The 22,403-nt window shown below is 36.1% G+C and overlaps 1 protein-coding gene across 7 annotated transcripts in view; it reads right to left on the bottom strand.

Moving 5' to 3' along the window:
• Positions 1–22,403, bottom strand: part of DOP1A (DOP1 leucine zipper like protein A) — a 113,107-nt gene that overhangs the window by 62,728 nt on the left and 27,976 nt on the right. For 6 of the 7 annotated variants that reach the window (XM_042986720.1, XM_042986723.1, XM_042986721.1 and 3 more), the window contains exons 2-6: positions 18,663–18,853; positions 14,701–14,882; positions 6,825–6,995; positions 3,773–3,962; positions 322–420 (exon numbers count right to left, since the gene is read on the bottom strand). In XM_042986720.1, coding sequence (XP_042842654.1) covers positions 322–420; positions 3,773–3,962; positions 6,825–6,995; positions 14,701–14,882; positions 18,663–18,800 — 780 coding nt within the window. In that variant the 5' untranslated portion in view covers positions 18,801–18,853. Of the gene's footprint in view, positions 1–321; positions 421–3,772; positions 3,963–6,766; positions 6,996–14,700; positions 14,883–18,662; positions 18,854–22,403 lie in introns of those variants that run through there. The other variant, XM_042986726.1, reaches the window with a different exon arrangement.

The following is a 22,403-nucleotide window of genomic DNA, read 5'->3' as shown; positions in this document are numbered from 1 at the left end:
CAGCTAGGTGAACCTAGGTCTCAGAGACCTGCCTCACTCAGAGTTAGCAATGATTATCTTTTGTTTTTCATAGGTTACAACTTTTTTAAAAGGTATGAAATTTTAAAATTTCAATTTCCATGTTCTTATCCAAATCAATAAACCTTTTTTCCCCCAAATTCCCAAAAATTCCATTCCTTGAAAAATTTGTTTATGTATTATACTTACAAATTTATAAAACAAAAGAATTCAACCTAAATTCTATTAAAAAAAATAACTACATGAGTATTCTAGGATTTTCCAAAGAATTCCTTATGTTAATATCATTATTAATGTTGTTACCTGACTCATGTGGAAGGGAAAACAGAAGAGTATGAGGTCCAGTGTGCTTCTTTGTACAAGTACACTTGAGTCCTGCACGGAAGTACTTACTGCTTCTACCTGAAATAAAAGAGCCTTTAACATCTCTTGTCTGTTACATTGGGAAATATTTACTGTGCAAATGGAATGTTTCATTTTTTCCAATAAATAAAAGTTTGCTTCTCAGTTTATCACTAATTAAAATGTATTTATATTATTTTGAATAAATAGGTAAATATATTATGAGGGCTTAAAAAAAATTAAGGCACACAAAAGAGTATACAGCAAAAAGTTCTCTCCCATATCTATCTCCCAACCGACTTTTCTACAATGCAACCAGTATTATTGGTGACTATTTTCTGAAATGTAAGTAAATAAAAACATACATGCATATATCCCAAACTTTGCTTTTCTCTTTTAACAATATATTTTGGAGATCTTTTCTTAACACTACATAAAGAGCTTCATTATTTTTTCATGGTCAAAGAGATACTCTATTTCATAGATGAATCCTAATTTTTTAATAGGTTCCTAATAATAGACACTAGTACTGTTGGTAAATATTTACTAAATAATGCTGCAACATATAATATACAGATGTACATTATAGGATAAATCCCTTAAAGTAGAATCTCTGGGTCTTGGGGATATGCATTTGCAACATGAATAGAATGCTTCCCATTAAGGTTATGTACATTTATATTCTCACCAGCTATGTGTGACAATTTGTTTTTTCATGTTTACTCACGCCTTTTTTTTTTTTTTTTTTTTTAATTTTTGCCAATCTGATGTATGACAATTGGTATCCTGGTGTAAATTTTTATTTCTATTATAAGTAATAGAGCATCTTTTCATATGTTTATTTGTATTTCTATTAGGTAAATTATCTGTTCAAATCCATTTTTCCACTTGATTGTTAATAGTTGCTTATTTATTTATAGTAGCTCCTTGAATAACAATGAAGTTAGTCCTTTGTGATATGTTACAAATAGTTTTTCAATTATGACATTTATTTTTTAAAGAAATAAAGTGACTTGTTTAAAATTTCCATTAACTCATTAAAAGGAAATGTTAACAATACATTTAAAAATCTGCATCAAAATGGTATAGTCATTTTGGAAAATTGGCAGTGTTTTATAAACTTAAACATACACTAGAAGAAAACACAGGAGGAAATGTTTGTGATCTTAAATTAGACACAATTTCTTGTATCTAACACTAAAAGCACAAATGACAAAAAACAAAACAGATTAACTGGACTTGATCAGAGTTAAAATTTTTGTGCTTCCAAGGACAGTATCAAGAAAATGAGAAGACAAGTCCACAAAATGAGAGAATATATTTATAAATCACAGACACAAGGGTTTAACATCCAGAATATATAAAGAACTCCTACAGTTCAACAACAAAAAGGAAATAACACAATAATGGGAAAAGAATTTGAAGAGACACTTCTCCAAAGAAGATATAAAAATGGCCAATAACCACAGGAAAATATGTTCAATGTCATTAGACATTAGGGAAATGCAAATCAAAACCATAACGAAATAACACTTCACACCTGCTAAGGTGTCCTATATAAAAAGACAGACAATAACAACGTTTGAAAACGATGTGACAAATGGGAACCCTCATGTATTGCTGGGGGAAAAATAAACTGGTGTAGTCACTTTGGAAAAGTTTGCCAGTTCCTCAAAGTTAAACACAGGTACCATATGACCCAGTAATTCCACTACTAAATCAAATGAAAACCTATGCTGACACAAAAACATAGGTGTTCAGCATGTTCTGAACATAAATGTTCAGACCATTATTTATAATAGCCAGAAAAGAAGTAACTCAAATGTCCATCAGCTGATGGACAGCTAAATAAAATGTGGTATTCTCCATACAAAGTAGTATTATTCAACCTATAAAAAGAAATGAAGTACTGATACATGCTTCAACATAGGTGAATATTGAAAACATTGTGGTAATTCATAAAGGGCTCTATATTGTATAAGTGCATTAGTATGAAATATCTAGAATAGGCAAATCTATAGAAACAGGAAGATTAATGGTTACTAGTGGCAGGAGCGAGGGAAAAATGTAGTGAGATTAATGACTATGGGGTTTCTTTTTGAGGTGATAAAAAGGTTTTCAGAATTAGATAAGTGATAATTGCATCACTTTGTGGAAAAAGTTGAATTGTACAATTCAAAAGGATAAATTTTACGGTATGTGAATTATTTAATAAAGCTGTTATTTAAAAAAGTTAACATACCTTTACAATATGAACCATTTAGGAATCCTATTCCTAAATACTTTCCCAGGAAATAAAAACATATTTCTACACAAACAACTGCACGCAACTGTTTATAGCAGCTTTATTCATTACTGCCCAAACCAGAAACAAACGTTAACTGGTGAATGAATAAACAAACTGTGGTACATTCATACAATACTACACAGCAATGTAAAGGAACTAACTACTGATATATACAAACACATGGATGAATCTCAAATGTTATACAAAGTGAAAGAAACCAGACTTAATGGCTGATATTGTATGATTCCATCTATGTAATGTTCTAGAAAAAGCACAACTATAGAAACAGAAACCAGACCAGTGTTTGCAAGGGTCTGGGAACACAGGGTAAGAGAAGTAACCACAAAGGGGCACAGAAGAACTTTGTGGGGTGATATAAATGTTCTTTATCTTGATTAGTGTATTGATTACCTGACTATAGGCATTTGTCAAAATTCATACAACTGTACACACAAGATGTTATTTTCAGTGTATGTTTATTACAGTTTAATAAATGTAACCAAAATCTGCATAAAAATCTCATAGTCAGATGGGAGAAAAGTATGGGATGGTTAATCACAATTTTTAAAAAAACTTTTCAAAGTGCCTTTGAGGGTTTGTTGTTTACTCCTTTGCTAGTTTTCAGAGATAGCACTACAGAGATAAAAGGTTTCCTTTTGTTCTTCATCTAGAAATTAAAAAGTTTAATCAATGTGATTTTTTTGGTACAATTTTTCACCATCTACTTTGGTACTAGAGATCTTCTTGCAAAATTCCCATACAGAATCTAAAACCCATCTTTCCCATAATGAAAGCTATGATTGAAGAGAAGGTTCGCTTGGGTATAATTAATGTGGCTATATTAACAGTGGTCTGATCAGTTAGCAAGATGGTAATAAGGACCATTTATTTGCTTGAATAACAGTTGGAGATAACATATAACCTACAATTCTTTTTCCATGAAAAGAAATTTTTGAAGATTTTAAAAAGAATAATTAGTGACTAATTTTGTCTTTAAGTTTCCTTGATGAAAAGTGTAAGCTCCGTGAAAATAGGAACTTTGTGGCACGATTCTCAATGTCTGTCTGTAATAGTGTGCCTGGCTCTTGAGAAGTATGTTAAATGAGCAACCACATATAGACCTACCATTAGCTCAATATCACTGCCAATTATATAAAGTTGATCTTCCATGGAAAGCTTTCTGTTCAAATGGGCGAGAACATATGTGATTCCTGGTAAACGCACAGCAGGACTGGTGAGAAGACTCCCCCAGAGGGCACTGTAGAATGCGGACTGGTCCACTGCAGCAGCAACCTTCTCCAGCAAAGTGTTTGTTCTGAGGTACAAAACAGAGTGGCTTAACAAGAGAAGCATTTAGGGGGCACCTGGGTGGCTCAGCTGGTTAAGCATCGAACTCTTGACTTCGGCTCAGGTCATGATCTCATGGTTTGTGAGATCCAGTCCCATGCCGGGCTTTGCCCTGATAGTGCAGAGCAACTTGGGATTCTTTCTCTCCCTCTCTCTCTCTGCTCCTCCCCAACTTGTGTTCTCTCCCTTTCTCCCAGAAATAAACATTAAAAAAAAAGAGAGAAGCATTTAGTTTCACAGTGTTAAAAATAAATTCTTCTTTTCTGGAATGTATGAAAGCATTCACAGTATAGTTTACATGCCGTGCCCTGGAGACAAATGCGATAGACTGGGAGAAGCACATACTTTAGAGGACTGGATTTAAGTCCTGGCTCCCCCATTTACTAGCTGTAAGTTGGAGAAATCAGTTAATCTTTCTTCAGTTTCCCGATCTGTAAAATGAAGACAATGACAACAAAAAGAACACCCCAAGTCCTATCTACGTTAGTGAGTTGTTAAACACCATATACATTCATATTTATTTTTAATTTTTATTTATGTTTTTTATTTACTTTTAATTTAATTTTATTTCATTTTATCTTATTTGAGAGAGAGAGAAAGAGAGAATCTTAAGCAGGCTCCATGCTTAGTACAGAGCCTGACATGGTGCTCGATCCCATGACCTTGGGTGGGATCATGACCTGAGCCGAAATCAAGAGTCAGATGCTCAGACTGAGCCACCCAGGCGTCCCAGACCACCATATACATTTTAGTTAACAGTAATCCTGTAGCAGAAAATATTTTCTCTTGGATTTCTATGAAATTCTTAAAGGACATTTTCCAAATGTTTCCTTTTCTTTGAAATCATATTATGCAATTCACAGTAACTTTGAGAGTGTCTTGGGGATTCTAGCAGGGGAATGTAGCTACTCATATATCCTTGACCAAAGAACAGTACTCCTCTATCAGGGAAGATCATCCCTTTCAACTAAGCACACAGCTTTGGGAGGGGCACACATGGAGTGGTGAGGGAAGAGGGAGAGACACCTGCTTAGCGAGCCAGGTCAGCTAAATCAACCCTGGCGATCAAATCAATGGGGTGACAGATATCACAGCCAGATCGCCCTCACATCTTATAATTTACAAAACTTTAATGAATTACACCTATAACAAAATCAAAGATATATTATTGCTTTATTAAGGACTGCATTCAAAAATTAATTACTTATGATTAGTTTCAAATATAGAATAATGTAATACATAAAAACTTATTACACTGTAGTAGAGTCAGAATCAAAAGAATCTGATGATGCGTTCTACTGTTTACTTGCTCTGTGACTTAACCTAACACTGTACTCCCTTCTGGCCTTAATATATCTATAGATTAAAAGAACACATTTATCAATCCCTTTATTATACTTTGTGTTGAAAAGCTACTAAAACATAATGCTATGGTCTGAATGTCTCCTCAAAAGGTCATATTAAAACCCTATCCTCCCAAAATGATGGCATCAGGAGAAGTGGAGCTTTTGGGGTATGCGTAAGTCATGAGTTCTTATGAAAGAAATCCCACAGAACTCTGTAGCCCCTTCCACTATGTGAGGACACCAGCTACGAACCAGGGAGAGGGCCCTCACCAGAATATGACCATGCTGGTACTCAGATAATGACTTCTAGCTTTTACAACTCGGACAAATAAATTTGCTGTTCATTAGCTGTTCATTTTGTTACAGCAGCTCAAACTGACTAAGACACATTAACAAGACAAAACACAGACTATAGCCCTAAAAATCATTATTCACTGTTATATTTTTAATTGCAACTAGCAAACTTAAGTGCTTCCCTTAGAATACAACAATTTAAAATTTAAAATAAAATGGACTTATACACTAAATGAAATAAAACATATGTTTCTAAAACTGTAAGCAAGTAAGTAAAAAAGTTAACAAAAGAAAATGATAAATTTTGAGGACCAAAATTATATTTTCTCAAAGTAGCTCAGGAGCGTAATCTAGTATTTTCAGGGTTAGAGTCTGACTATATTACAGAAACATATAAACCACCATAAAATAGAGTAACTGGTGAGTGCTCTAGAATAAATTAAATTTAAGTCATTAAGTGTACTCATAAAATTAAGTTTGGCCTTTTTTATGTTTGCTACCTCAACTCATAATTTCATTTTTGGTGAGAATATCAGTAACAAGCTATTAAAGATAGTTAACACCATCATGTGCTGTCTACAACTATAAACTTCCTAAGAAATAATAGGCTCCAAGATGCATTAATTCATGTTCTTTGAAAAATTAAAATATCAAGAGCATCATGTCAACAGCCAGTAAAACATCACTGTACTTGGTGTTAGGCTCTTTTCTACCACTAAGAATTTAAAAACTGTTGGCACATGGTTCAATTTCCCATTCTTTTATTAATTTAAATTCTTATATATTGTATTATTTTAAATTATGGGTCACAATTTTTTGAGCGACTTACATGTGCTAGGAACTGGACTGATTTCATTATTATAACAACAGAATGAAATAAGTATTATGTGTGTTTTATAGATGAGGAAACTTAAAAAACTTCAGACATGTTAAAAAAACTTTCTTTTTAGCTAGGATTTGAACCCAGTCATCTATCTCCCAAGTCTGTGCTCTTAGCTATATTTTCAGTGCAATACACAAACTAGATATATTACAATAATTATTTTTTGCTACAGAAATCTTCACGTGATATATTCAAGGGTCTAGAATAATTAATTTTTGTGATGTTAAAACATTATCGATCCAAGGATACTTGGTGACAAATCCAGGCCTTTGATCACTTAGTGGCAACAACAGTAGCACCATTTCACCTCTCGTAGTACTCCGATCCTTCTTCTAAGCCAGGCAGAATACCAGTTAGCAATCCTTGTAGACCAGGCTTCAGTGTTTTACCCAAAGGCAGGTAATATATCTCATACAAACTTAGCAATGTTGGTTTCACAGACATGGCAGCATTTGCAAGAAGAGGAAATAATCCAGAACTGTTTAAAAACATAGAAATAAATGGGGGTAAGGAGAAGCACATTAACTACAAAATATTAATTCATATGCACATATGATGAGGGAGAGTGGGGCAAGCTGAGGGCAAAATACAGGCTGGCAGACCCTTTCCCCCAGGTAGAATATGTGTGATATTCCTTGAACACTCCTGGCTACCCAAGAACAAAGGAAAGGGTGCTTGCCATGGTGATGTGGGAAACTAAGGCTAATGAAACATTAAATCCCCTTATTGCCTACAGCCCATTGACAAATCCATGAAACAGGCAGTGTGACTTCCCTCTAGGAGCTCAGTTGCCTTTGCTTTGCTAGGGGCAAAAGAGAATCTTAGCTTAACATTAACCCAACCTCGAGGATCCTGTAAGCCTACTTTAACATACAAAAATCCCTCAGGAGCACCTGGGTGGCTCAGTTGGTTAAGTGTCCCACTTTGGCTCAGGTCATGATCTCATAGTTCATGAGTTCGGGCCCCATGTCGGGCTCTGTGCTGACAGCTCAGAGCCTGGAGCCTGCTTTGGATTCTGTGTCTCCCTCTTTCTGTTCCTCCCCTGCTCACTCTCTGTCTCTCTCTCTCAAAAAGAAATAAACATTAAAAAATTAAAAAAAAAAAATTCCTTTGGAAACTTCCTTTATCTCAACTGCCCCAAGATATGTGCTGGCAATCATACTCCAAGCTTATGGCCTCCTGATATCCATCTGAAGGGTCTCATGACTGACATTTTATTAAATGGTAATAAATGGCATTTCCCTAGCAAAAGCTAGCCCCTCAAGGTCCTGGAGACCTTGCATCCAAAATACCTTCGAGACTTACTCTATCCCTGACCCCCTCCCAACCTGAAGGTATATAATCAGTTACCCATCATGACCCCAGTGCAGCTCTTCCTGCCCATGGGTCCTGTCCCCATGCTTTAATAAAATCGCCTTTTTGCACCAAAGATGTCTGTAAGAATTCTTTCTTGGCTGTCGGCTCTGGACCATGCCACCATCACCCCAAAATTTCATCACCTACATATGTATATAAACCTTAATTTATATTTTGATGAAATAATAAGTTATACCGATTGGCTCAAAATGCTATCCTGCATATTGATGACTTCTACTTCCATTAAACCCAGATTTCTCACCTAAGTTTCAGACTCAAAAGCCAGTGGCTAGCTAGCTAGCTATTTCACAGTCTTCAAATGTCACAATTTTAAAATATGGCATCACCATCTGTCTGGGTGACCAAAAAGCTATAAATTTAAAAGTGATCCTTTACCCTTTAAAAAAAAATCTTCTCTAACTTATAATCAATCACCAAGTTTTCTCTCCAAGTCACTCTTCTAGATATTTTTTAAATACTGTAAATTATCTCCATCTCTACCACACTTTTTCTTAGAAGACACCACCATTATATACAGCTCAGTCATCATGACTTACCAGGTACTGCTTCAGTATTGCCCTGAAGCAGCTGTCCTCAGTAAAACTTTTCATTGGCTTCCTGTTGCCTTTAGGATACAGTCTAGTTTAACACAGTTTTAACATTTTGCTACTCCATATCTCTGTACAGCTCACATAAACTCACCCATTTTACTCCTGCACCCTCTGCTCCAGCTATACTGAAGAATTCCTTTCAGGTTTGTTTTAAATCCTTCCATGCTCTTTTTAGCGTCCAGGCCTTTCCACAAGCTGTTCTGACAGGTTCAATTACTGCTCCCTTACTTCTGTCCTTTTTGTTGACTCCTAGACTTTCAGGAATTAGCCTAAGCCATTCCCTGGAGGAGAATGTCTCTTAATTAGACTAGGTTAGGCTCCCTATTTTATATTCCCATAGTACCCAATACTTATTTATTCTAGTAAGTAATTCTGTTTTTATTAATTCTAATAAGTAATTCCGTAAATATCAGAAAGCAAGGTACCATGACTATCTTTCTGTTTCTGTATCCTAAGTCCCTAGCACCAAGTCCTCTTGCACTTAGTGACTGCTTAACAAATGAATTAAGAATCTCTTGCTCCTAGTTTGTACAGTAAATAGAGGTCATCAAGAGAGAACTCCCTGAGTTTCCCACATTCCTGCCTCTAATTTTAGGCAGTCTGATTTAAATTTATAGTTGAAGCCTCCTCAAAGCTACCTTCCTCCATAAACTGCAGTGTCCAACGCCGACCTTTGCCAGAATCCTGCTTCATCCATTTTCCTTTTCACACTTTTAATTTCTTTCTCTTTTTTAAAATATTTTATTTTTTAAGTAATCTCTACACCCAACACGGCACTCAAACTGACAACCCAGAGATCAAGAGTTGCAAACTATGAGCTAACCAGGTGCCCCCTTTCTGATAACTTCTATCTATCTTCTTCCACTTACATCTTTGCCTTTCAACACAATTGTGGTTATCTGTGAGTCTAAAAAGAGAATAAATTACAACAACAAAATCCCAAATCCTTTATCTTCACTGCATTCTGGCTTGAACCTATCTTCCCATTTCAATTAAAAAAAAAAAAAGTATGCATTTTCCCCTATTTATCACCTGTCATCTGATCTTCGATCAGGATACTTCTATGCCCTCTAATGAAACTATTCTCATTATCATCAGCAATGTCTATTAACTGCCAGATCCTATGCTCTATTTTCAGCCCTTTTACTATTTGCTTTGCCTGTAATATTTGATACTGTCACCTACAATTTTCCGTTGAAACTCTCTTCCCTTTTGGCTTCCACGTTAGCTATTTCCTGCTACATTTTCTATCTCTGACTCTTGTTCCCCTTCACTGACTAAATATTCACAGAATGGTCTTCCTTTTCCTTCCTTCTTATTCACAATGTACCTGGGTGATCTCAATTATTCTCATGGCTTCAACTGCCACCTAAATGATCACCGCTCTAAAATCTCTCTCCAGCCTGAGGTCCAAATTTGTTTTACCAAAATCTTACATACACATTTAAGACTTTGTGGTACTCAAACTGCACATCTAGCCTTCTTAGTAACACAACCATATACTGTATCATGTTTAAAAAAATAAGCCCAAAGAGGCAAGATGATATTTTATCAAAATATAGTTTATACAAGTTTACAAAGTCTTTGTATGTAATTATGCTAAACCATAAACCTCGAGATTAAAGAAATTACTTAATGAAAAATAAAAAGTCCAACATTAATATAAACTTTAGTTTTTAAATTAGGTATGCTTTTAACAACTATAGAATAGCAATATAATTTTACTCCAAAATGTGTATGTGAGAATGTCTGCCATATTTAGAAATGGTTTTCTAGAAGTGGTATTCTAGAGATAATTTACTATTTTTACGTAACATACCAGTGACAAAATGAGATATACTGTAATTTATTTTTTATTTTTTTTAATGCTTATTTTTGAGAGAGAGAGAGAGAGAGAGAGACCAGAGGATGAGCAGGGAAGAGGCAGAGAGAGAGGGAGACACAGATTTGAAGCAGGCTCCAGGCTCTCAGCTGTCAGCACAGACTCTGACGCAGGGTTCGAACCCACTGTCTGTGAGATAATGACCTGAGCTGAAGTCAGACACTCAACCGACTGAGTCACCCAGATGCTCCAGATATACTGCAATTTTGTAAAATAGCTATGTTTCTTAAGGTAAAATTTGTGTTATTTTAAAGTTGAAAAAGTAGCAGGCATGAATTATAAAAGAAAAATATTGCATTAAGGAAGGAAAATCCAGGGGCGCCTGGGTGGCTCAGTTGGTTAAGCGTCTGACTTCAGCTCAGGTCATGTCTCACAGTCCGTGAGTTCGAGCCCTGTGTCGGGCTCTGTGCAACAGCTTGGAGCCTGGAGCCTGCTTCAGATTCTGTGTCTCCCTCTCTCTCTGCCCCTCCCCTGCTCATGCTCTGTCTCTCTCTGTCTCAAAAATAAATAAAAACATTTAAAAAAATTAAAAATTTAAAAATTAAAAAAAAAAAGAAAAGAAAGGAAAATCTATCAGTTAATAGAGAATTACACACATTGATTCAGCAATTCTCAGCTTTTCTTTTTAAGTGCTTTCTCTTTGGAATGTAGTATTTATTACTATTAAAAACCTGTTACTGACTTCAGATGGTATTTTTAAGACATCCATGCAGAATTTAAAGATAAAACATATATGCACAGTAAGGCAAATCAGCAAAGCTAAAAGTTTGCATTAAAAAAAAAAACTGAAGTGATAAACCCATGACAAGACTGACCAAAGTAAAAAAAAAAAAAAAAGAAATGAGGTCTGAGTTACCAATGTCAAGACTGAAAGAGGAAAACTAGATATATACATGCAAAAGAATGAAACTAGACCCCTATCCTATGCCACACACAAAAGTTAACTTGAATTAGGGACTTAAATATAAGGCCAGAAACTATAAAATTCTTAGAAGGAAACATAGGGGGAAAGCTCCTTGATATTGGTCTTAGAAATGATATTTTGGATATGAAACCTAAAGCACAAGCAAAAAAAGCAAAAATAAACAACCAGGACTACATCAAATGAAAAAGCTACTGCACAGTAAAAGATGATCAATAAACCAAAAAGTCAATCCATCGAATGAGAGAAAATATTTGTAAACCACATATCTAATAAAGAATTAATATCCAAAATTAATATAAGGGACTCACATAACTGGATAGCAAAAACACCTCCAATAATCGAATTAAAAAATGGGCAAAGGACCTGAACATTTTTCTAAAGAAGATACTGGAATGGCCAATAGGCACATGAAAATGTGCTCAAGATCATTAATCATCAGGGAAATACAAGTCAAAACCACAATGGGGTACCATCTTACAACTGTTAGACTATTATCAAAAGACAAGAAATAAATGCTGGAGAAGAAGTGGAGAAAATAGAATCATTGTACACTGTGGGAGGGAATGTAAACTGGTACAGCAATTATGGACAATAATACGGAGGTCCTTCAAAAAATTGAAAATAGAACTACAATATGATCTGGAAATCCCACTTCTGGCTATATGTCTGAAGGAAATGAAGTCAGGATCTTGAAGAGATATCTGCATTCCCATGTTCACTGCAGCATTATTTCCAATAGCAAGACATGGAAACTTGTGTCCACTGACAGATGAATGGATAAAGTGTCACACATGATTATGCACGTGCACACACTCATGTACACACACACGCACATTCTTTCTCTCTCTCTCTCTCTCTCTCTCTCTCTCTCTGGAGTATAATTAATCATGGAAAAAAAGAAATCTTGCCATTTGTGACAATATGGATGGATCTCTAGGGCATTATGCTAAGTGAAATAAGTCATACAGAGAAAGACAAATGCTGTATGGTCTCACTTAAATGTGGAATCTAAGAAAATCAAACTCATAAAAACAGAGAAGAGAATGGTGGTTGCCTAGCAGGTGGGGGGAGGAGAAATGAGTGAAGGTGGTCAAAGGTACAAGCTTCTAGTTATAAATAAGTTACAGGGATGTAATGTACAGATGGTGACTAGGGTTAACAATACTGTATTTGAAAGTCGCTAAAAGAGAATAGACCTTAAAAGTTCTCGTCATAAGAAAAAAAATCACAACTGAGGTTATGATGGATGTGTTAACTAAACTTATGGTAATCATTTCACAGTATATACATATATCAAATAATATGTTGTATACCTTAGACTTAGTGTTGTAGTCAATTATATGTCAATAAGGTTAAGAAAAAATTTTACATCTATATGAAAAGAGAGAGAGAGAGAGAGAGAGAGAGAACGAACTAGTGACCTCGAAGCTAGGTAAGAGGAAAGTACCCTGAATGCAGCACAGATAAGATGTTTAAAAACAAGGAAGAGAGGATCAGAAATGGGAAAGTCAGAGTGAGAAGATCTAACACATGCTTACTCATAGTTCCAAAAAGGGGAGACAGAATAGATGGAATCAAGGCAATTTTAAGAGTTTCAGAATTGATAAAAGTCACTGATTCATATATTTAAAAATCCCAATGAGTCCCAACTGGGATAAATACAGATACCTCCCTCTAAATACATCACAGTAAAACCACTGAGTACTAATGATGAAGAAAGTCTCTTATAGATAGGATAACTAGGCAAGTCTTCTCTGGGGATTTGGTATTTAATCAGTGATTTGGATTAGAGCGTTACAGAGTGAGGGGGAAAAAGAAAAAAATGAGGAACAATAAACAAAGAGACCTGTGTTACAGAATGGAGTAAATTGGGTAGAAAGTGGCAGGAGCTGGAGGTAATTGACAGGGGCAGGGCCAAAATATATAAAACTTTAGAAACATAGTAAGGGCTTTGATTTTGACTTTAAGTAACAGGAAGAAGTCAATGGAGGTTTTTAGCAGGGGAATGACATCTATTTAATGTGTTAAAAAGTTTACTCTGGTACTGTATGGAGAAAAGGGTATAAAAGGGTAAGAACAAGATATTATGTGAATGTTAGAAGGCCAGTGACAAAGACCAAGCTAGAGATAAAGCTTACTTAGAATAGACGCTGCCAGTGAGGGTGGAAATAAGTAGATGTATTGGAACATCTATCGGAACAATAGGTAACAATTATTGAGTACTTCCTATATGCTGCACATTGTTCTAAACACTTTATATATATTTACATTTTTAATTCTATTAACAATCCTGTGAAACTGGTAATCTTATTCTCATTTTGCAAATGAGAATACACACAGAGAGATGAAGAAAATGATCCAAGATCACAGAGCTGGTTAGTGGTAAAGACAAACTATTTTGATTCTTCTGCTCCTGTGCTTCACCGATGAAACACATCTCCTAGTGAGAGAATGTACATGGGAAGAAGAATATGGGCAAAGAAAACAAGTTATTAAGTGTAACCCTTGGATTTCAGGCTCATGTAAATGGGTGGACAATGGTGCCATTTACTGAACTTTAGTGCACTGCAAAAGGCTGGGTTTATAGAAAATGAATTTAGTTTGGAAGAGGGTGAGCTTCAGCTGCTTTTAAAGAACCACAAAGAGATGGCAAGTAATCCAGAAGTTTAAAGCAGGAGCCAACACTGGTGATCCCAAGTTGGGAGTCAGCACTTAAAAGATAAATCATGGGTGTGAATATGCCCACCCAACAAAAGAATATAAAGTGAAAACATAAGACTAAGCAAACTTTAAGAAATTCTGTATGTCCAGGGATGCCTAAGTGGCTCACTCAGGTGTCTGACCTTGATTTTGGCTCAGGTCATGATCTCATGGTTTGTGAATTTGAGCCTTGCATGGGGCTCTGTGCTATCACAGCACAGAGTCTGCTTGGGATTCTCTCTCTCCCTATCTCTCTACCCCTCCCCACCTGCTCGCTCTCCTCTCAAAGTAAATAAAACTTAAAAAAACAAAACAAAACTCCATATGTCCATATCAAGATTGAGAAAGTAAACTGGAGAATGTAAACCAACAGAAAAAGGCTATTCCAGGTAAAGAATGGTCAACTACATTGAAAGCTGCTGAGAGATAAAGGTATCTTATTTTTTTCTCAGGGTAGTCCTTAAGTTTAAAAAGGCAGAAAGTACTGTAGTCTCAACAATTTTAAGTAAAAATCATAAATGACATAGAAAAAGAAAAAAATTTAACATTAAGGAACATCCTAAATTTTTCTGAAGCACTTAACTATCAAAATATTTGACATTGATACCTAAAAACTTCATTAAGGAGTTTTCAGTACTTTAGCTTTTACTGCACAAAGCATAACATAGTTAAAAATATATTTTATTTATACATAAAAAATTATTCTTACCTGTATAAAAAAAGATCTTTGGCAAGTCTCTTGGGTCCAATGATTTTAAAGATAATTTCATATGTTTCAAGTGCCTTTCGATGAACTCCACCTGGTAATGCTGGATGTAGGCATTGAGCTAGGCGTTTGCCTATAGTCAGCTTTTTGGGTACTACCTGGTACTTTGCATTATTTTGTAAAACCTTGAAGAAAACATTTTAATTCAGCTGAGAAAAACAAAAACATTATATCTTTTATTTCCATTTCCTAGCACAGAATTTTCAAAAATCCTTACAGGACTTCTTTACATTCTAAAAAGTTATAAAAGATGCCAAAGAACTCCTGTCTTAGTTACATCTATCAATATACACATTTAAAATTAAAACTGAGGATGCAAAAAAATTATTTTGTTAAAAAAAACCAAACCACTCCACGTTAACAGAAATACCATTTTTATTTTAAAAAATCAAAATATTTTGGGCGCCTGGGTGGCTCAGTAGGTTGAGCGACCAACTTTGGCTCAGGTCATGATCCCACAGCTCATGAGTTTGAACCCCGCGTGTGGCTCTGTGCTGACACCTCGGAGCCTGGAGCCTGCTTCGGATTCTGTGTCTCCCTCCCTCTCTGCCCCTAATCCACTCACATTCTGTCTCTGCCTCTCTCAAAAATAAACAAACATTAAAAAAGAAAATTAAAAAAAAAACACAATATTTTGCCAACAAATTTATTCAGAAGAGAGGCAATGATTTTGATTTTTGCAAATCTTTAATGTCAATCTATTTTTGATACACTATTTCAAAGATATGAAGGAAACTGGACCTCAACATAAATATGTCGTTGAAAGAGGGAGAACCACTGCTTCAGGATATCATATGTCAGCAAGGAGTTCTAATGCTTACAAGAATCTACAAAAGATTATAACTGCCCATTTGTTTTTACTAATTTCCCAAGTGGACCAATCACAACTGTGTTTATTCAAACATAACATTTATTTAGAGATAATGGTCAGGGTGGAATTTACAGAAGATCCTATTTTATAAACCACCCAAAGGAGATTAGTTATTTAAGTAACAAAAAAGAACTTATTAATTAATTCTTCAAAGTATTATAGTACAGTGCTGATAGAACATTGCAGAATAAATGCACAATGAAAACAGGATAATATGCTAGAATTTGATTTAGAAGAAATATTAAAAAAAAGTCCTTTATCTTACAAAATAAAGAACTGAAATTAAAATACATAAAATGATCTGTCAAAGGCAGTACAGTAGAAAACTCAGGACAAGATCTCCAGGTTTTTAACAAAAGTGAAGGCTCTGAGGTCCACTTAAATATAACATTTTCTTCATTCATTTTTTTTTAAGTTTATTTATTTTGAGAAAGACAGAGAGAGTGCAAACAGGAGAGAGCACAGGAAGAGGGAGAATCTCAAGCAGGCTCCACACAGCCAATGTGGAGCCCATGTGGGGCTCAAACTCACGAGACCATGTGATCACAACCTGAGCTGAAATCAAGAGTTGGACGCTTAACCGACTGGGCTACCCCCGTGCCCCTACATAAAACATTTTCAAAATTCTTCCCACTACAAGTTTTTAATTTAGTTTTAAACTAGATGCAATGAAGGCAAATAAAGTTAAATCTAGAAATGAAAAGCAAATTAAGGGCAAAACACTGGCAAGAACACAGCTATGAAAAACATTTTTCAACTAGCTGCTTCCGTGTGTCCAAAGTTTTAATCTCAATTTTAAACACAGTAGCCAAGAGTCAGTATTTACATATTTTAAATTTATTTATTTTTAGTAATCTTCACACGCAACATGGGGCTCAAACTCAAGGCCCTGAAATGAAATATGTTTTTCCAGCTGGGTCAGCCAGATACCCCAATATTCACATATATTTTAAGGAAAGGTATAATTACTTCTGCAGAAGGAAATTTAACAATCTATAACATAAAATGCTTTAATAAAAAAACTGTGTTAATATGAAATAAAATTTTAAAAGAAAAGTAAAATATAGCATGATTTTTTTATAGCACCATTATCTAAAAGGATTTCTGAATTGGAAAACGTTCTTTTTAAAAGCAATTTTGAATTGAAAAAAGTGTATAATGAGGTGAAAATGTAGTATATTAATAAATAACATTTTATATTAAAACATGTATTTAGACTATTTTCAACAAATTTATACTAAATACAATCCTTGCCTGTTCACAGCTTAAGTTTTCCCAATGACTTACATATCCTCCTCTGTGTTATCTGGATACAATAAAATGTTTTCATAAATATTAAGTATAAAAACTACTTATGTACTTAATTAGGTCTATTAATTTCCACATTTAATAAATTGCTTATAGGAGTGCCTGGCTGGCTCAGCTTGATCTGAGTGAGTTTGGGCCTCGTGTTGGGTGTAGAGATTACTTAAAATCTTTAGGGGCACCTGGGTGCCTCAGTTGCTTGAGCGTCAGACTTCAGGTCATGATCTCGTGCTTCGTGAGTTCAAGCCCCACGTCAGGTTCTGTGCTGACAGCTCGGAGCCTGGAGCTTGCTTCAGATTCTGTGTCTCCCTCTCTCTCTGCCCCTCCCCTACTCTCTCTCAAAAGTAAATATTAAAAAGTAATAATAAAATAAAATCTTTTAAAAATTAAAAAAAAATAAACTGTTTTTAAATATAACTCCTAGTAAGTCTTCAGAAAGAGATTCTTCAGAAGGAGACTGGGTGGCTCAGTCGGTTAAGCGTTGGACTTCAGCTCAGGTCATGATCTCACACTTCATGATTTCAAGCCCCGCATAGGGCTCTGCGCCAAAAGCTCAGAGCCTGTCTTGGATTCTGTGTCTCCCTCTTTTTCTGCCCCTCCCCTGCTCACGCTCTGTCTCTCTCTCTCTCTCTTAAAAATAAACATAGAAAGAAAGAAAGAAAGAAAGAAAGAAAGAAAGAAAGAAAGAAAGAGACTCTTCAGAGCAAGAAAGAACCTAACTACCTTTAAGCATACTCATAATTTTGGATGCAATTTCTTGAGGATATTATAAAAAAAATCTGAGAATTTATCAAACCCTAAATGATAAATGTTACAAGTTAACATGTCAAACAGAAGTTTGTGCATCTAATTTTAAGATAAATCCTTGGCACATTAAAAATGAAAGCTTTTCTGGAAGACATTAATTATCTATAGTATGTATGAGGTCAAGCAATAGTGTACTTGGAATGTATTTTAGGATAATTTCTTTCCTAATAATTGTATGTTAAGCTATTTGATGTTAAAAGTTATGGGGAGAGCTCTCATTTCTTATCATCTTCCCTACTGCATTTAATATTTAAAAACATTCCAATTCAGTAACAACTGCTAAAAAAAAAAAAAAAACAAAAACAAAAAACAAAAAACAAAAAACAAAACCCTCCCAAAATTCCCAAAATCAAAACTATAAGTACGAGGTGAGCAAAGTTTGATCTAAGAAAACAAACAAAAAACAGTGTAAAAATGTAAAGCTATGAATTGATCTGTAATGCCATCATAATAGTGGATTAAAACCAGACATGTTAAGAGGAAACATTCAAGGCCAACCCCCAAGGCCTAAGTGACTACTTATCACTTTTGTAAAAAAAAGTACTGAATATATCTAAGAATTGCCTGGATACAAAATTTTCCTTACTGCTACATAACATTTGTAAAGCACATTGCAAGTTACCACTTTCTACACCAGTTTCTGATTTTGTTGTCAGGAACTCCAGAACCGTATCTTTGCTCAATTAGAGAAACTTGTTAGCCCTCAGAGTTATTAGCATGTTTGCTTCCTAGTCTCATGTTTTTAATGGTAATGTTGTTTTGGCCTCAAAGTATGCCTGGTTGTTCAGGCATGCAATTCACGAAGTAAAATAGCAGTACCAAAAGTAATCCTAAGCTTTAGTTATGTTTTTACAATTCTTTACTTCAAGCTTTAGAGAAATCCAGTAAGTAGAAATTCAGATTTCTGAATTTCTGGACATACCTTATTAAGTTTTCCAAGTGCCGATATCAAATCTGCCCATTCACTGGAATATTCAAAATTCTTTAGTGCTTTGTCAATTGCGGCTACATAGTTTCTGTATTTGGAGTCACTCAGTAACTCCAGCTCTTCTGTGTTCATCCTCCCACAGCGTTCCACTAGAGACCAGTTCCAAAGTCATGTAAAATCATCACCTATAAAAAGTTTGCAGAAGGAACCAAAGTTACAAAGTAAAGTATTAAAATGAGTTCATATGCTCTTGCTATAAAACTATTGGCTAACTTAAAAATGTTTCTTGAGTGAGAAGTGGTCAAAACTGGTCAACTAGTACACAGAGTCATGAAGAATTCACGTGTTCCTTCCCACAAACTGGAAAATGGCTGTGAGAACAAAGGGATATAAAAGAATAGGAAATATTCTGGTACTTATTTCAGCTTAGAAATCATGTTATTTATCTCCTATTTTCTGATACAATATTTGTGATAGACATACTCTTTTGCTTTGTTTTGATACATAAATACATTAAGATTGGTTTGGATTTAATATATCAAGGACATGCAGCGAAAAAAAAAAAAAAAAAAAAAAAAAAAAAAAGAATGACTTGGAGGGCACCTGGCTGGCACAGTTGAAGAGTATGTGATTCCTGATCTTGGGGTTTTGAGTTTGAGCCCCACGTTGGGTGTAGAGAGTCTTAAATAAAGGTTAAAAAAAAAAAGATTTGGAGGTCATCTCATTTTATTAGACAATAAATGAGCATTTATAGTATAAAGGAACATCAACTATTCGGAATTTGACCTTACTTTTGATAAAACTGACAAATACACATGGTAATTTAAAACATGTTCATACATTCTTTGATATTGATTTTAAAAATGTGGTTCCAAATCCTCTAGCCCCTTGGGCTGGATTTTGTGACTCAATTCTGACAAAAATAGCAAGGCAGAAGTGATAATGTGTCATGGCTAAAACTAGGCTATAAAAGAACTTTGGCTTCCTCCCCCTTATCTTCTCTAAACTAAGATCATTAGGTCTGGGGAAAGCCAGTTGCCACCTTGTGAGAACACTTACACGAGCCCTATGGGGAGGTTCCAGTGGTAAAGAACTGCAGCTTTCTGCCAACAGTCATGTGAGTGAGTCATTTTGGAAGATCTCCCATTTCCAAGCAAACCTTCATTTGACTGCAGTACCAACCAACATACTGACTGTAACTTCATGAGAGGTCCTGACACAGAGCTACATAACCAAAGTCTCTCAAATTCATGACTTATAATAATCTTGCTGATTTAGGCCCCTGACTTAGGGGGTAATTTGTTATATAGCACTAGATAACTAACAGAGTAGTAGTAAGGATTTAAATGAGGCTCAACTAAATTTGGCCCAATGTGGCCTCTCCTCCACTATTTGTGTTATCCTGTCAGACTTTTAACTAACTCTGTACCTTTCTTTAGAGCTGGATTCATGGATGTGGAGGAGGGTCTAAGAATGGGACTCAGAGCATCTCAACATGATTAAATGAAAGGTAAAAAGAGTCTTTCCAACAAATGGTTTTGGGGTAACTGGATATCCACATGTAAAGTAATGAAGTTGACTCCTTCCTCATATCTACACAAAAATCAACTCAAAATGGATGATAGCTCTAAATGTAACAGTTATAAAAGTCTTAGAATAAAGTACAGGAGTAAGTTTTTGTGGCCTAGGGCTAGGCAGTCTTCTTAGAAATAACATAAGAACATCACAAGCAACAACAAAATAAACTGGACTTCATCAAAATGAAAAACCTTTCTGCTTTAAAGGATATGGTCACAAAATGAAAAGAGAAGAGGACTTCCAGGGAAGATAGCAGAGTAGGATGACACTAAGCTCACCTTGTCCCATGGATACAGCCAGATGATAAACACATTAGTGTAAGTAACTAAAAAAAAAGACCCAGAGACTGGAAGAACAAACTCTCCACAGCTAAATGTAAGGAAGAGGCCATATCAAAGAGAGTAGGAGGGTGGTGACAGATTAGGAGCTAAATAGACCCAAGGGACTTTCCACAGGAGGAAAGGAGGAACACCCCAGGCACAAGAGAGGAAAGAAACAAATTTTCACACCAGGGAGACTGCACAGGGAAGATGAATCCCCAAATATTTGGCTTTCAAAACCAGAGGGGTCAAATTTTGTGAGTTCTTACAATCGCAGGCAGGACTTAAAAACCTGGAACTTTAGGGGGCACCTGGGTGGTCAGTTGGTTAAGCGACTGACTTAGGCTCAGGTCATGATCTCAGTTTGTGAGTTTGAGCCCCACCTTGGGCTCTGTACTGACACTCAGAGCCTGAAGCCTGCTTCGGATTCTGTGTCTCCTTCTCTCTCTGCCCCTCCCCAACTTGTGCTCTGTCTAAAATAAATAAATGTAAAACACACACACACACACACACACACACACACACACACACACACACCTGGAACTTTAAAAATCAGGAGGTTTATGAGAGAGCAAGGAGGGCGAGAGGAAACTGAGTCCCAGCCTTAAAGAGACAACACAACAAATAGCTCCACCCAAGATACAGCAAAGCAGCAGCAATCTGTAAAGAGCGTCGGGCATCCAGGAGGGAGATTTGCTTACTAATCTCAGAGCATGTGCCACAGGGGCAGGGATCTTTGGGAGACTTCTCCAGGAACAAATGAGCTTTCTCTCCCTCACTCCGCAGCATAAACACATGGACACCTGCAGCAACCAGCCAGGGCACCAACACTTGCTACCTAACTTGTTCATAGTGCCCCCACCCACTTGTTCTCTTGCAAACATGCCCCAAACAGCCAGAACTCTACTCCAGATTATCACCCATAGCAGACCTGGACAAACCTTGCTAACACTACCAGACCTGCCCCCATACACTTCTGTATATCAGCCTCTTCCAACCCACATGCCTTAGTCCCCAGCAGCTGCAGGAACCCTCCTGTGGCTGACAACCTTGCTGGCACCAGATGCCCTGTCCTCACATTCTCCTACACCTCTGTGCTATTACATCTCTGGCAAATGTTCAAGTTAAGTCCAAGGTGGCCCCAGGCTGGCTGATTAACAACACAAGGACCAAATCCTGCCCACAACAAGCAAAGAGAGCCATTGTAGACAAATGGACAGAAGGCAAAAGCTGCTCAGCCACAACAGCAGGGCACAGACAACGCACATAGGAGATACCCCTGAAGTTCCAGGTACTGGTCAGCAGGGGACAAAGCACTACAGGGCCCTACATGCCCTCTTAATAGGCCACTACTTTCCAGAGCAGGAGACATAGCTGACTTTCCAAACATATGGAAACAGACACAGTTAAACAAATGGAAGAGACAGAGAATATATCCCAAATGAAACAGGACAAAAATCACAGTGAGAGCTAAACAATACAGAAATAAGTAATACAACTGATAAAGACTTTAAAGTAATGGTCATAGAGATACTCACTGGACTTTTAAGAAAAGAGTGAAGGACCTCAGTGAGACTCTTAACAAAGAGAGAACATAACCAATTAATAATGAAGAACTGAATTACTGAAATTAAAAATACACTACATAGAGGGTGCCTGGGTGGCTCAGCTGGTTAAGCATCTGACTCTTGATTTCAACTCAGGTCATGATCTCACGGTCGTGTGATGGAGCCCCATGTCAGGTTCTGCACTGACAGCATGGAGCCTGCTTGGGATTCTCTCTCTCCCTCTCCTTCTGCCCCTCCCCCACTCATGCTGGCTCTCTCTTAAAATAAAT

Source organism: Panthera tigris, chromosome B2 (genome assembly GCF_018350195.1).
Source record: "Panthera tigris isolate Pti1 chromosome B2, P.tigris_Pti1_mat1.1, whole genome shotgun sequence".
NCBI lineage: Eukaryota > Metazoa > Chordata > Mammalia > Carnivora > Felidae > Panthera > Panthera tigris.
This window is presented reverse-complemented; position numbering and strand designations above follow the sequence as displayed.